The following is a 15,145-nucleotide window of genomic DNA, read 5'->3' as shown; positions in this document are numbered from 1 at the left end:
ACAAGCACACGGAACTATATATTTTTTTCGCTCTTTTGGTTCCTTTATTAATTCCCTATCAATATATAATAATGTCATCAAAAGCTTGTTATTTTGAAACTGAGTAGCGAACTCCCTTAAGATAGCAATCAGGTGCTTGAGATGGGTGCCCCCTTGTAATACCATGTAAGCAGTTCCTGCTCCTCTCATACCTCTATCTTATCTCTTTTAAAGTAGTTTAGCATTGAAGTTTGAAAAAAAATAACATGAATCAGAGATGCTTATAAATATTTCCTAATGAGTTATTTGAAAGGCAACTGTTTGTAAAGAAATGACATCACATTACCATGGTGCTGAAAGGCCCATGGGGAGAACCCTGCAAAAGATAAACAGAATCACAGCTCATTTATTAAAAACAAAAAAACATTAACGAAGACCCAAGGTTATGTCACCCAAGGACAAACTTTATTTGTTATTTATTGGCCAAGGACATCTGTATAATATCTGATGAGTGTTTTGAAATATTTCATGGTCATGTTTATGTGTTGTTTGTTTGCTGGAATTAACAGTTACAGTTTTACATGTGTTAAACCCCCCACACCAATGACCCCAACCTCTATGCCTATCCAGATCCTATATTGTTAAACTTATAGTAAAACACACAATGGAAAAAGTCTAGCTACCAACAGAACAATATCAACTTTTACAAGGAAATAATAAATCACATATCATTTGGAAAGCAGGGTCAAAATGTGGCAGAGACAGCATGAAGCTTGCACAGATACCAACAGCAGTTGTTTAAATAAGAAATCTAGAATTAGAAAAAAATAGTCCTGTCATAACCAAGCATAATTTCTTGTTTGTAGCAATAGTTAAGAGTCACCATATGTTATATCTTTGATATTGTTATTTTTCTTCAGAACCTTGGATTTTGCAGTCAGATTTCTTTTGCATTTAACAAGGACAAAGGAGTAAGCATTGTCACTGTCTTACTAAGCTTTAATGTGGATGGAAAAAGGAGGTGCGATTTTCGTTCCGGTTTGTATGCAAGTTTCTTAGAAGTAGAAAATTCTTAGTCTTTTGTTTAAAACCATAGTTTACTAATGAAATAGTTTATATGGGGACGGAGTCCCCAATAACAGTAGAAAATTCAATAAAAAAAAAATACGGGAAAATTTCCCAAATTTTTCATTGTACTAATGAACTCAAAATTGTTCAAATTTTTTTTGTCGTGTTTTGAAATCCCGGACCTGCGCATAAATGTACAATGTACTTCCTTTTTCCGGTCTCGTTTGTATGAAACTTTGAGTAAAATATATATTTATCAGTCTAGTATAAAATAGGAAGGAACGCGCAATACTAAATTCATTTTTAATAATTCCTTGATATGAAAAAACGTTACCTGATGATAGCGTTTCTTTGTTTACATTGCATATGACATCATAATTTAAATAACGTCACAACTAAATCCCTAACAACAGAACCAAAATCGGAAACGTTACGGTATTTCTGTTTCTTTTTTTTTAAACAAATATTTAAGTTACAAAAAAATAATTCATACAGACTTCAACCCTATTTACAGGTAATGCCTGCCTCATATTAGAATTTGCAAAATACCAACATGTAAAGCAATGTAATAAATACTGTTTCAAAGTTCTATTATTTTCTGTCTCTTCTTTCCCATATAATCCAGGGTTTTTAATAAATTCATACAAGAAGCATGCAATTATTTGATAACCAAAAAGTATCATGGCAAACAGACATTTCATAAATGAAATCTGTACAATCCACATAATTCTACCAAGATCTGAGGTGCAAAATATCTTATAAGTATTTATAGAAAATAATTAAAACAATTAAAGATTACTTTTCTTACTCTCAAAAATATTAAAACTTTTTTTACTCTCCAAATCACATTTCTCAACAATTCAGTAGTAAGAACTGAAAAATTTGACAAGAAATGTCACAATATTATTTTGAATTTCTGGTGTTTATTTACTTAATAAAATGATTTTTGAAATGGTTCTTCATCATGATTTTATAAGACATAGTAAGATAGTAAACACAATTATTTATAAGGAAAACTAATGTGATAATTGACTGCTAATGCATGTATGCCCTGATTGACAACATGTTGTTGTGTATATCTATATATATGATGACCAACATCGGGATCTTTTCTATATGTCAGTTAACTTTCTCTACAGAAATTGTGTCAGAAATTTGGATTTGTTTATAAACCAGTTTTACATTGTTCAGGTTCAAGAAACCAATAATATAGGGCATTTCTTTTTATAATAATAATTTTATTTATTAATCTAAATGAAAAAAAACTTAACAATGTTGTATTACATTGCTTCTTATACAACTTTCAATTTTTTCACCTGCCTTATATCATATACAGCTTTTTAAGACCAAAAAGGAAAAAAATAAGAAAAGGAAAATAGCTGTTAGTATTATAACCTTTATGTTATCATTTATAAGCAACAGTCCTCTTTCATAAGTACTTTTATAACATTGTTTGCAATGACATACTGTGATTTCTCAGTTAGATAAAGACAGATAATTTTATTTTTTTGACGTCATACAACAATAAGTGGTATATTGATGATGACTTTGCATCAAAATGAAATGTGATTGGGTCCTTTTTGATATAGAACCTTGTATAGTATACATTTTTGAAAAATGTATTTCCAATAATAAGCTCATGGTCAATGTAATAAAATGAATAACTTGTAACAGTTTTCAAATATAAAAAATGTACAACTTTTGTACGAACAACACTGATAATTGACTCATTTTTTAGGGCATTCATGAATTAATGTGTTTTTGGTTGGTGTTGAATATTTTTCTATATTTGAATTCTTTGATTAGTAATTCTACAGATATTCCAATGAAACAGTGATCCTAACATATTTTCCTGGAGGGATACCTCAAAGGACTTGTTAAAATATCCAATATTTATATTATTGCAGACGGAATATATAGATCCTTCATTTTAATCAGATCCTTTTGAACTTGGTATAAAGGTTTCAACTATTCATTAATACCTCGTACCTTTTACAGGTGCTTTTTGTAATTTGAAAAACAAATTTCATAACTACATGTATCTTTGAGTGTCAAAATTTGGAAATAAAATTAACACCTTTCAAATGTTAATCATGATGAAAAATCTGAAGAAACTTTTTACGTTATTATCTGGATTGACATTTAATGTTCACACTTGATGACAATGCAACATTAAAACACATGTTTAATCTTCTTTAAACCAGATGTTCAAATGTTAAGTCAGTCGTAAACGCTATTTGATGACATTTATTGTTAAGTACGTAATTTCAATGTCTTTATGTTTATGAAAATTTATGAAAAATAAAAAGATATTGTTGGGTTGCCAATGAGACAACTCTGCACAGAGACAAAATGATGTAGAAGTAACTACAGGTCACAATACAGTCAAAGAGCAGAATCCATACTATGTGACTTCTAGTTTATAACTAAATATTAACCTTGGCCGTCATTACTAATATTTAAGATAGCTTTTGGAAAAGGCAACATGTGTTTTATGGTAAAATTTTTGTTTGAATTACACTTTTTTGCTCATTAAGTGTTAACTAGAATGTCCTTGGTCTCTATGAATCTACAAAAATCATTGAAATTGATAACTGAAAAGAATATAAATTGATTATTAAATCTTTCAAGAAATGATGACAAATTTAAAGTTCAGTATTAATAAATATTTTTTTTTTACATACATGTACATGTACAAAAAAAATTATGACAATTTTTTTTCTTCAATAGTATTTTATATTCTTATTTCACTGATATCTATATTACAGAACTAATGATATAAATACTGCTTCTGAATTTAAAAAAACCCAAAATGTACAGATTAGAAACTATCACCTTGAAGGAGAGGTTACTGTAACTGCAATATTTTGTCAAGTTCCAAAAATACTAATATATATGCCTTACTAATCTCTATATTGATATATATTTTCTCAGTTTACAAATAGCTGGTAAAACACTACGTAATGAGAATTTAGAAGCTTTAAGGTATATTTTTGAAACTTCTTTAAGAATCTGATTGTAGATGTTATCTTCTAATTTATTCACATTGGTACAGGGATTTTCTTTACTAACAATTAGTTTCAGTGAATATAACATTACACAATCTTTGTTCACAGTATAACTGGATGCTATAAAACTGTTATATTTCTTCATTCTCAATTCTTTGATATGGTACTTACATGCTCATTAAACAGTTTTCGGTGGTGGGAATATTACACAGCTCATGTCACATAGTAATTGTAAGGTGTGTTCACGTTTCTCCAACATTCACAGGTAAATAATTTCTTGTTCCAAGAGAAAAGAGAATCGGGTTTATAATAATTTCTACAAATTGAAATGTTGTAAATAAAACAAAGGATCTGATGGTAGGTACAAAGTCAAAACTGAAAGAAAACTTTTTGTTCTTAAAATAATCAACAGTGACTAACAATTCAAAAAAAGAAGACAAGCTATAACATGTATAACTAAACATAAAACTACACAGTTTTTCAAATCTTGTTTTCTTAAGTTCAATAAAATACACTTAACACACTACAGTCAGATTTCCAAGCTCAAGAGGAAGGTGTCTTGGTAGGCAAAGTCTTCAGTGGTAATTTCTCCCTACATGAATGATCTTAAAATGTTGACAGTCTTTGGATTGTTGTTTTTGTGTGTGTGTTTCCTTGACATGGGTTGTAAGATACTGCAATTGTTTCCTTTAAATGGTAAATTATCCTGAATTCACTTAGTAAGTAAGTCTATCAGGATCATGGATGTGTGAAACTTTTTGGTGTATGGTTAGAATGATTCTAGAGATATCTGTACTATCCCTCCTGCTGATTTTTTTTCTGTCTACCCAGTTCTTGTAGTTGGCAAAAGCTCTTGTGTCGATGACAATCATTTCTATTTGGCAAGATTATAACTTGTGCACATCTTAAAAGTGCTTGTTGTTGTCAAGCAGTCTTGTAAGGTTTGGATTTGGTATGATTCTAATTATGATGAGATTGTCATGATCATGTTATACTAAATATACTGGTAAGATGGTCTTTGTTGTCTTTGTTAGCTGTGACAAGTGACTGTTTAGATGCCCTTTACCCATCAAGTGTATTGGAAAAAGCAACCTCCAAAAATGACATTGACAATTACTTGTTGGAATAAATTATTGATAGTTGTCCACGACGAATATCTGTGGTTCTAGTTAATGTTAAACAGTTTGGTTTTGGTACGATTCTCATTATATTGACAATTATCTATTGATGTGAATTAATTAAGCAGGGTAGAATTAATTCTTGTGTTATAATTATTAATAATATATGATTGATTTAGAGAAAAAAAACATTAAAGTCATAAGAAACCTCAAATCAAAAAAAATTAATGCATATGATTTTTATAACTCAATGGATAGTTTTCATTATAAAACTTATGTACATATACTTTTTTCTGAAGAAATTTTTTTAATTTATTCATATTTAGAAGAAGTTTACTTTATTTGAATAGCTTCCTTCCAGCAAGCTATTCCCCCGACATATTTTCCGTATGCAAGGTGACCTCAGTGTGACCCATCTCGTAAAAATCCGGTGACCACAATACACATGGATGTCCTTAAAATAAACTATTATCTGAATTTACATGTTAAACACGTGCTCAATTTCCATGCTTTTTTGTTTATTTTTCGTCAATTGTTGACAAACAGGTGACAATCGTTAAACTTCGGCTTCAAAACACGAACTTTAATTACCTGCCATATTTTCACAACAACACTGACCAATTGAGAAAAAAAATTGACAATTATACGAAATTTACACGAAAAAAATGATAAATTCGAGCACAGAAGACGAAGTTTAGGATGTTTGTATGCATTAGTTCAAGAATTGGAAGAACATTATTTTTCACCGGTCACTCGTTTCTTATGACTTTAACTTGTTCTTAAGAATTTTTAAACATATATTTTGATTAGATAAACATGACATAAAAATAGATTTTAAAGGTCATAATTTTATTAACACTGATTAACTAAATATTATTTTAAAAGATGTATTTTTTTATTTTTTTTGTAAAATAATTTAGAATTGTTTTAGTTTTAATTACAATATTTTATTTCATAGTATTGTTTCATGAAAGACTATTTTGATTGAAGGATAAATTATTGACAATAGTATTATTACATGACAACTCATACCCGTATTGACATGAACCATTTAATTTGAATAATAATATATATGTTTATTTACATACAGGAATACATGTTGTTTAAATTAAAATGTGAGAGTGAAAGTTGCAGACAAGGATTCCTTATATCCATATCTGTAAGATGTTTAGAACACTTTTGGCAATCAGACAAACTGAAGAAAGAGCAATGTGTTTTATATCAAAACTATATATATATTCTTATAAAAAAAATCTTACTAACATTTCTTAAGCAGTTAAGAACTTGCATGTTTTCTTAAGCTATAATGCTTTGCTTAAACTTATTGTTTTTAATTTATTAAAATCATTTCGTGTGTCCAATCTTTTTTATGCTTGCTTCTCAATTGTAGCTTGCCTCCTGTGAATGTAGAATGGACTGTTATCCATTACCCTTTGAAGCTCATCCATCCAAGCTGTAAACCAGTCTATCGTCAGGGAGCATTTATAACCAAATATGCAGATAATGGTCAGGTGATTGCTGTAGCAGCCAATCAGGAGAATCCTATGCACACAGGAGTGTTGTTTGCCTCCCCTCTTTGTGATACAGTACTTCCTGTAAGCCTAAATGGGTGTGGATCAAGAGATCCTTATTCCCAGACAGGAAGGTAATTTATCATAAAATTGAGAATGGACATGTGGAATATGTCAAACAGACAACAACCCGACCAAAGAGCAGATCAGTACCGGTACATTAAATACTGCATATTTGTTCCAAATCACAGAATGGTACCACGTTGAACATGCATGAAATATTTGCCACTTGACATTAAGCAACCAACAACATAAATTTAAAAAAATGATGTTTTGCCCATACACATAATGTTGTTCAATCTTTGTTTCCAAGAATTTGTGGTCATATCGATTTTAAACTTTTTACCCATGTTCATTATGATGTAAACTTTTTGAGATATATGCTACAATATGATATTCACCCAGATTTAGCAGTTCATTAAACATGAAAATAGATAGTGTTAGTGGAGTATGATGTTCTATGGTCACATATTCATGTTTTTCCTTAATTACATATTTTAATTTAGATTTGAAAGATGTAGATAAAAGTTAAATTTCTTCTTGCATTTTTAAAATGAAAATTACTGTCTTTTACTTGAAATTTAAATTTGAACATTTATGATTTTAAACTGTAAAGACTTCTGTATAGAAGTGTTAATATCTGATAGTTTGGTCTGATATGAAAAGAAGATATTCTGTATAATGTTATCTTTTTAGGAATTTTTGGGTGTCAGATATGGAATGGACATGTGACAGCCTCTTTTTAGCATGTTCTCTGATGAATGGCTGTGTGTGCCTATTAACAAGGCTAGGAGAACCTCTAGTTATACAGATAGTTGGAAAGTCTCTGGATATGGGACCATCACACTTTTTACCATTGCATCCTCTCCTTATGGTCAGGTAATATGATTAAATTTTATACTTAATATATGTGCTATGGGTGCATTTATTTACATTTGTACCATTTTTTGTCGATTTAGGGAAAATGTGCAGAAGAAGATATGGAATTTCATGGTTTAAACAAATTTTGTATGCAAGTCTAAAGAAAGTTGTGTTTCTATGAACACATTAAATTTTATCCACTAAAGAGCACTTAATGATACAACTCTCCATTAAAGTTCAAACGAAGTGGATGAAAGCAATAACAGGCAACCATATGTCTGTCAACAATGAGAAAAACCAATACAATATAGTTGACTGTAAAAAGCAATGACATGTGAACTATTAAACTGAGAAAACTAATGGCGTAATTTATAACAAAATAATTTATAAAAAACAAATATGACAGACATGAACTCACAACAACAGCTTAACCTGAGGCTTCTGACTTGAGACAGATATATAAAGAATGTGGTGGGGCAAAACATGTTTATTAGGACTCGATTCTGTCCTAACATAGGACAGTGATGTTACAGCATAACATCTTGTTCACATTTGTTTACTCAGATGTTTAATTACTGAAAAAATAAGATTCTGTACATTATCAGTAGAAACTTTGTAGTTTTATTTTGAAAGCAAAACAATCTAATTAAAATTAAATCCTTTAATTGCTCCTGTTCTGATATGTCGCGCATCAAGTAGATTGAAAGCAAAATATTTGACCTGTAATAGAACTCTCTTAAAAATGCTTTTAAAATTTCAGGGGAGAAGAAGACCTTATTCATTCCAGTCCCAATGCACAGAAGTTTTCCATATCAACACATCCTAGTCTCCCTATCATCCTTTTCTCAGATGGTTTCATGGTAACTGTGGTCCAGTTCAGAGCAGAAGTCACATGTCTGAGGATGATGAAGAAGTTTGTCTTGACGTCTGCTAAACATCTGAAAGAAATTTCTGAAATGGCTAACCTTGATGTGACCTTGACAGAAGCATTCCGACTGCCATCAGAGAGAGGTTAATAAATAATTGATTAGGTGTTCTAAATATGTGCCTTTATTTATATGCCAGAAATGAAATAAGCTACAAACTTACACAGTGTTAACCTTATTAATGACCATTTTTCTTCACTAGAGTTGATACAACCAAATTGTACACAGTTTCAAACTTATCATCAAATAGGACAGTTTTGCCGTGGTTGTAATTTGGAGTTAGTGATGAAAGTGTAAAAATTAAATAAATTAAAAACAAATAAAAACAAATTATTAACAAAACTGTTTAAAGCCATAGCTTATTTTATATAAAAGATGTTTGGTTCAGTCCAGTTTATAGGTATGCTTGTTAACTATTCAATATTTGTAAATTTTAAAATTAAGAATCTCACTGAAATATTTAGTTTCATCATATATTTCTTTTAAAGATGAAGTATCAGCAAGGTCAGCTGGAAGAAGACAACTTTTTCAATTTGAGGAAGATTATGGAAATGACCATGAAAGTGAAACAAGTTTTCTAGAAGAAAATGATATAGCATTTAAAGGAATGAATGCTGGAAAAATCGAATTTTCTGAAGGTGGATTTTTAGCCCTTGATTCTGGTGATTTCTCAGGTTTGACAGGACCAGAAACTTTGTTAAAGCACATGGAATTAGCTGAAAGTGCTTTGTTCTCATCATGGAAATTAGCAACTTCATATACTGATGCATGGACTTCTGATATTGACAAAGCATCTAAACAGATTGCTCATAATTTTACAAAATTGTTTACTATCCTGTTAGAATGTCGGGATATTGATCATATACTGTCTCATCGAAGAAATTCTTCTGTTGCTGCTCAAAATCCTCGTCTTTTTAGTGTAGTAACAACATACAAACGTGCCATGGAATTACTTAGATTTGATATTGTAAATAAACACTTACTTCCAGTCTCGCTAAAGTTATCATATGAGACGGTCAATTTAGTCTTGACCAGTACAGAGTTACAACAAACAGACCCTCGTCTAAAGACTCTATCTGGATGTTATGCTTTATTGAAATTTACTGAAGAAATGTTGAACAAGGTATATACATGGAGTCATCATGATGAAATATACACCGGTCTTCCCCTAGAATCTCGATCAGATCAAAGGCATGCTTATGAACCAGCAGTTTTAAGAAACTTGTCTCCTAGATCTCGACCTGTAACAAATGAAGTGGACTATTCTAACTTAGAGCAGATTACAGGAGTTGTTTCCCCTCGGCCCGGAAAATTACAGCAGCCGGGAAAAAAGTATGCAAAATTGACAATTTGTTAAACCATGATTTGAAGAACTTAAAACTATTATCATTATATATAAAATATTTTCTTATAACTGATACAAAGTTTTTTGGAATGAACAAAATTGTCTCTGGTTGCTACATGTATGTATGGTATTAATATATCAAAGCATTTGTTCTGTTACATTATTAAGAATATAATATGGCCTTCTTTGAATTCAAATATATTGAATTAGAAAAAAATTGGCTCCATGTTTGTGTTGGAAATTATTGTATTGTTTGAATTACATAGAAACAAATAATTATTTGATTATTAACAAGAAAATATGTGAGATATGACACACAAATAAGTTGTTTTTCCTTTGTTAAAATCAATTTTGAGTAATCATTAATGCAATGAATACAAGTGGAGTTTTCATGTTATTACACAACAATGTATAATAATAACCTATTTTTTTTTTTACCAGACTATGTGGTAGCTGGAAGTTATTGTATAGATCTCTAACACACTACCAGAAGCACATTCAGCAGCAACCCAGTAATGATAAGGAGCAAGAACAGTTAATGAACTTAATGTTTGCTGTTGAACAGAACATACGACAAAGTGATGGCAGTGTACCTATACAACCATCTCCTAGAATCACACAAGGTAAACAAAAATATTTCTAACCTGTTGACCCTTTCAAAGTTGAATTTCTTTGTACTTTGATTACATTTCTTTATACTTCTTTCTCAGTGAAGGTGGCATACTTGAACTATCTTTAGAATATTTTTGTTTTTCATTTTATTGTCTGTATTATTTATTCAGCATAAACAAGATATTAAAATAAAACGTTGGTTTTCTCTTCTTGAAATGTTTCAAAATTTGTCTACATGGGCCTTTTATAGCTTACTATGGGGTATTGGTTTTGCTCATTGTTGAAGAAAATTTGGTTATTATACTATAGTTAACTTCATCCACATGCTTTGGTCTTGGGTGGATAGTTGTTTCATGGTCTAATCGTTATTACAACAATGTACAAACATATATATATATATGACAGACAGCAACCATCAACTACAATTTGATTACAGGTTACTTGCTTAGGACAGGCACATAAAGAATGAGGTGGGGTTCAAACATTATTAATTATATTTGATGAATGAGGACATGTTGGGTGGTATCAGAAATTTTGCCAGGCAACAAGCCAATTGTGGACCCCTCCTTGAAAGGATTGGTTCTTTAACATGTTAAGAAGATTCTGCTATACATAACGTTTCATATTTTTGTTAAAGTTTTATTTTGTTACATATGAATATTCCTAATGCTGATATTTTCCATGTACATCCAAATCTGGCAGTGTCTTGTAATGTGTTAATAGATATTTTGTAATACTGTAGACTAAAAGAAAAAGCATACATTCAAAAGCATACATTCTGGCTATGCTAATACATATACATACTAGATTTTGTTTCATCAAATATTTATTTATATAGAGTTTTTAAATCAGACCTGGCCAGTTCCTGCTAATTTGGACTGTGTTGAAGAATTTATACTTATTTGTAAGACTTTATATATTTTTTTGAGTTATATGAGGTTTGGTACCAAGAAGATTCACATCTGCACAAGCACAATTTAAGTTTTCTTGGTGAACATTTGATGTATACTTCACACACAGGTTTGGGTAATGGCTATCATGGTTATGGTTAAGTACTTTTGTGCTCAGTATTCCCCTCTTAATATTAAAATTGTAGTAGCAAAATAAACAATAAACCATGTAAGATAGGACCATACTTCATATATAAATAAGAGTTTAAAAGAAGCAATGGCAGATCAAAATATAATAATTGTATATTATAACAGAGTAATTCCAAGATGGTAGTTGGATTTAGCTACATCATAAACGTTCTTGATTTGATCAATTTCAGAACTATTAGTTCATGTGTATCTGTTGAATGAAATGTTTGACCAATATTTAAATGTCATTTGACCATCTAGGTCAAGCTGTTGTACAGAGAATATGTGTAATAATATGCTCTTTTGGAATGATTGTTTTTCACAGGTGAACATTTTAGTCTTGGTGGGAAGCATACAATGGCTATAGATGCCTGGAGAGAGGAACTGCAAAAATTATCAGGTAATACAGTCTATTATCAGGTAAAGGAGTGGATATCTGATATCATAGCATCCAATTGTCAAGTTTGTATGAACTTGAAAATTCATACTTTTCAGCTAATTTAAAAAAATCTTGGAACCAGCATCAGTTTGCACAAAACATCAGTTTGATCTACATTGTTTTGCTGATATGTGTTTTTCTTCCTTGCAAATATTTTATCACAAATAAACAGCAAGACATAGTAACCTACTTATCTAGTGAACCTTATTTCCCTCTAGATCTGTAAATATTAAAGGCCAAATCAAAATATTAGTTGTTTTAATGGACCCCCATGGAATTGAAACATTGTTGTCAGTAAAAAGCTTAAGAAACTTTTCCAATCCTCAAAAATCTGTATATAATCAAAAATAAATTATTTACATAAAATCTTCTTGCAAGAAAAGGAATAGTTTCCATTGGAAGGTAGTCATATCTTAAGTTTATTTTTATAAAAAGAAATTGACAATGGAATGACCCTCAATGCACTTAAATTTATAAAAATGAAAATGTACTTAGACCTTGAAGTACATGTGCATAAAACTTTATTGATAAGAATGAAAAATAATTTCAGAACAACCTGAAGATATTGAAAAGAAAAGTCAAGTTCTGCATGCTGTGTTATACACACATTTACTGAAGGATCAGCTGTTGAAGGCCATTGATTTCGTAGATGAACTGATTATACATTCTAATGTGATGTCCACACAACAACTACGACTTCCACATTCTAAACCTGGTGTTGAGAAACCCTCATTGATGACACTAGTTACAGATACTATCAAATCACAGGTATGTCCACTATTCTAAACCTGGTGTAGAAAAACCTCACTGATGACACTTGTTACAAATACTATCAATAAAAGATTAAAGTTTATTATAGGTTTTATTTTGCCAATATAATTTTTCAGTTAATTGTTTGATATACTCTATCTCTACTAAATACTAATGCAGTCTTATTTTATGTATTGCATTCAAATTCAAATCTTGAGTTTATAAATTTTCCTTATAAAAGTAATGTAACTCAGTAAGTATTCCAGTTACCGTCATGATAAAATTATTTAAGGTGGTACATAACACTACAGGGAGATAACTCTTTAAAAATCAGCTGAACAATTTAACACATTATATTGTAAAGGAAATATCTAGCTTTTGATGATCAAAATTAGTGTTATATCTAATGAAATTTTTCTGAAATGTATGTGGTTCATTTTTTTGGAAATTTTTATCTTTTTGTCAAAGGGTCAAAGTTAGTATGGAAATTAAATGAGCCAAATTAATTTTAAGTCCAGGTGTTTGGTACCACCTTAATAACAATTAAATTATTAGGCTGGCATCAATTAGTTGAAATATTTAGTAATCTATCACCACTTCCTGTTTCATCTTTAAACAATTTTACTCTGTTTATGTTACAGCATACAGGTAACCAGTCTATGGTACCATGTATCCGTGACAAGGCTGTAAGACAATTAGTACAGAGTATGGCACGTTTTATGTCATCATATTTCTGTAACCAGCCAGTCTACATCTTACCACCACATAGTGCTCAGCCTCTACCATGTATACATCTAGGCAATGGTAAACAGAAAAGTAAGTATACTACTTTCAATGTTAAGTCAGATCGTTTCATTGTTGTTTGTGAAATGTTCAACACATTATTTTTTATATAAATAAAATGGCACATAACTTAATCAAGAACAATTTATGTACATCCAATTCTTTGTATTAACCTATTTGAAAAGAAAGTTGTAAATCTTCAAGATAGAAATTAAGTATGAAATATCTTGCTTAGTCTTTAGTTTTCTGTGTTTTGTATACTGTTGTTTGTCTTAAAGTCTTTTTCTTGTTTTCCATGGCATTGCCAATTCATTTCTGATTTATGAGTGTGAACATCACTTTGATATCTTTGCCCCTCTTTTACAGATAACAGAATAATTCCTAAATATCATGAGGATATAAACAATGTGATATCTAAGGAAGGTTTAAGTAGGACCTGGACCACAGACAGAGCTATGGAATACCTGTTGTTAAGTGGACTATTATGTGAGGCCACATGGTTTGCTGATAAGATGGGTGATTGGAAGGCAGGACTACTGTTATCTGTGGCATGTATTAACCACAGAATTATGTCTCCAAAACTATACAAAAAGTAAGTTATATTATTGAGGAATTGTTTTAATATTTTGGAAAATTTAAATGATTGATTTAGCTTTTATATATTTACCATTTAAGGATATCCAAAAAATACTTTTTCAATCAGAAAAATAAGTAAACTCTAGAGAAAGGTAAGTTTTGCAAGCAAATTGTTGCCTATTTTTCATTGTAAAGTAATTATGTATGTCGTTATACACTTGGTGAATAAATTATGTGTTGTAGATTGTGCAAAAAAAACCCTACTTTGTTGTCCTTTTGTCTCAATTTAAGCCCACCACTTTGATTGACATGTTTTTATACGACCGCAAAATTTGAAAAAATTTTCGTCGTATATTGCTATCACGTTGGCGTCGTCGTCGTCCGAATACTTTTAGTTTTCACACTCTAACTTAAGTAAAAGTGAATGGAAATCTATGAAATTTTAACACAAGGTTTATGACCACAGAAGGAAGGTTGGTATTGATTTTGGGAGTTTTGGTCCCAACATTTTAGGAATTAGGGGCCAAAAAGGGCCCAAATAAGCATTTTCTTGGTTTTCGCACTATAACTTTAGTTTAAGTTAATAGAAATCTATGAAATTTTGACACAAGGTTTATGACCACAAAAGAACGGTTGGGATTGATTTTGGGAGTTTTGGTTTCAACAGTTTAGGAATTAGGGGCCAAAAAAGGGCCCAAATAAGCATTATTCTTGGTTTTCGCACAATAACTTCAGTTTAAGTAAATAGAAATCAATGAAATTTAAACACAATGTTAATGACTACAAAAGGAAGGTTGGTATTGATTTTGGGAGTTTAGGTCCCAACAGTTTAGGAATTAGGGGCCAAAAAGGGACCCAAATAAGCATTTTTCTTGGTTTTCGTACCATAACGTTAGTATAAGTAAATAGAAATCTATGAAATTTAAACACAAGGTTTATGACCATAAAAGGAAGGTTGGTATTGATTTTGGGAGTTTTGGTCCCAACAGAATAAGGGGTCCAAAGGGTCCAAAATTAAACTTTGTTTGAT

At 30.5% G+C, this 15,145-nt stretch overlaps 1 protein-coding gene across 4 annotated transcripts in view; it reads left to right on the top strand.

Moving 5' to 3' along the window:
- The window catches only part of LOC139523592 (ciliogenesis and planar polarity effector 1-like), a 52,945-nt gene that overhangs the window by 11,895 nt on the left and 25,905 nt on the right, over positions 1-15,145 (top strand). For 3 of the 4 annotated variants that reach the window (XM_071317726.1, XM_071317735.1, XM_071317743.1), the window contains 11 exons: positions 900-1,000; positions 3,982-4,032; positions 6,564-6,818; positions 7,441-7,623; positions 8,366-8,616; positions 9,020-9,863; positions 10,318-10,499; positions 11,893-11,967; positions 12,557-12,774; positions 13,398-13,572; positions 13,906-14,131. In XM_071317726.1, coding sequence (XP_071173827.1) covers positions 900-1,000; positions 3,982-4,032; positions 6,564-6,818; positions 7,441-7,623; positions 8,366-8,616; positions 9,020-9,863; positions 10,318-10,499; positions 11,893-11,967; positions 12,557-12,774; positions 13,398-13,572; positions 13,906-14,131 — 2,561 coding nt within the window. The remainder of the gene's footprint in view (positions 1-899; positions 1,001-3,981; positions 4,033-6,563; positions 6,819-7,440; positions 7,624-8,365; positions 8,617-9,019; positions 9,864-10,317; positions 10,500-11,892; positions 11,968-12,556; positions 12,775-13,397; positions 13,573-13,905; positions 14,132-15,145) is intronic. The other variant, XM_071317752.1, reaches the window with a different exon arrangement.

The sequence above is a fragment of the Mytilus edulis genome, chromosome 1 (assembly GCF_963676685.1).
Source record: "Mytilus edulis chromosome 1, xbMytEdul2.2, whole genome shotgun sequence".
NCBI lineage: Eukaryota > Metazoa > Mollusca > Bivalvia > Mytilida > Mytilidae > Mytilus > Mytilus edulis.
Note: the sequence above shows the minus strand (reverse complement) of the source record. Positions and strands in the feature narration are given on the sequence as shown.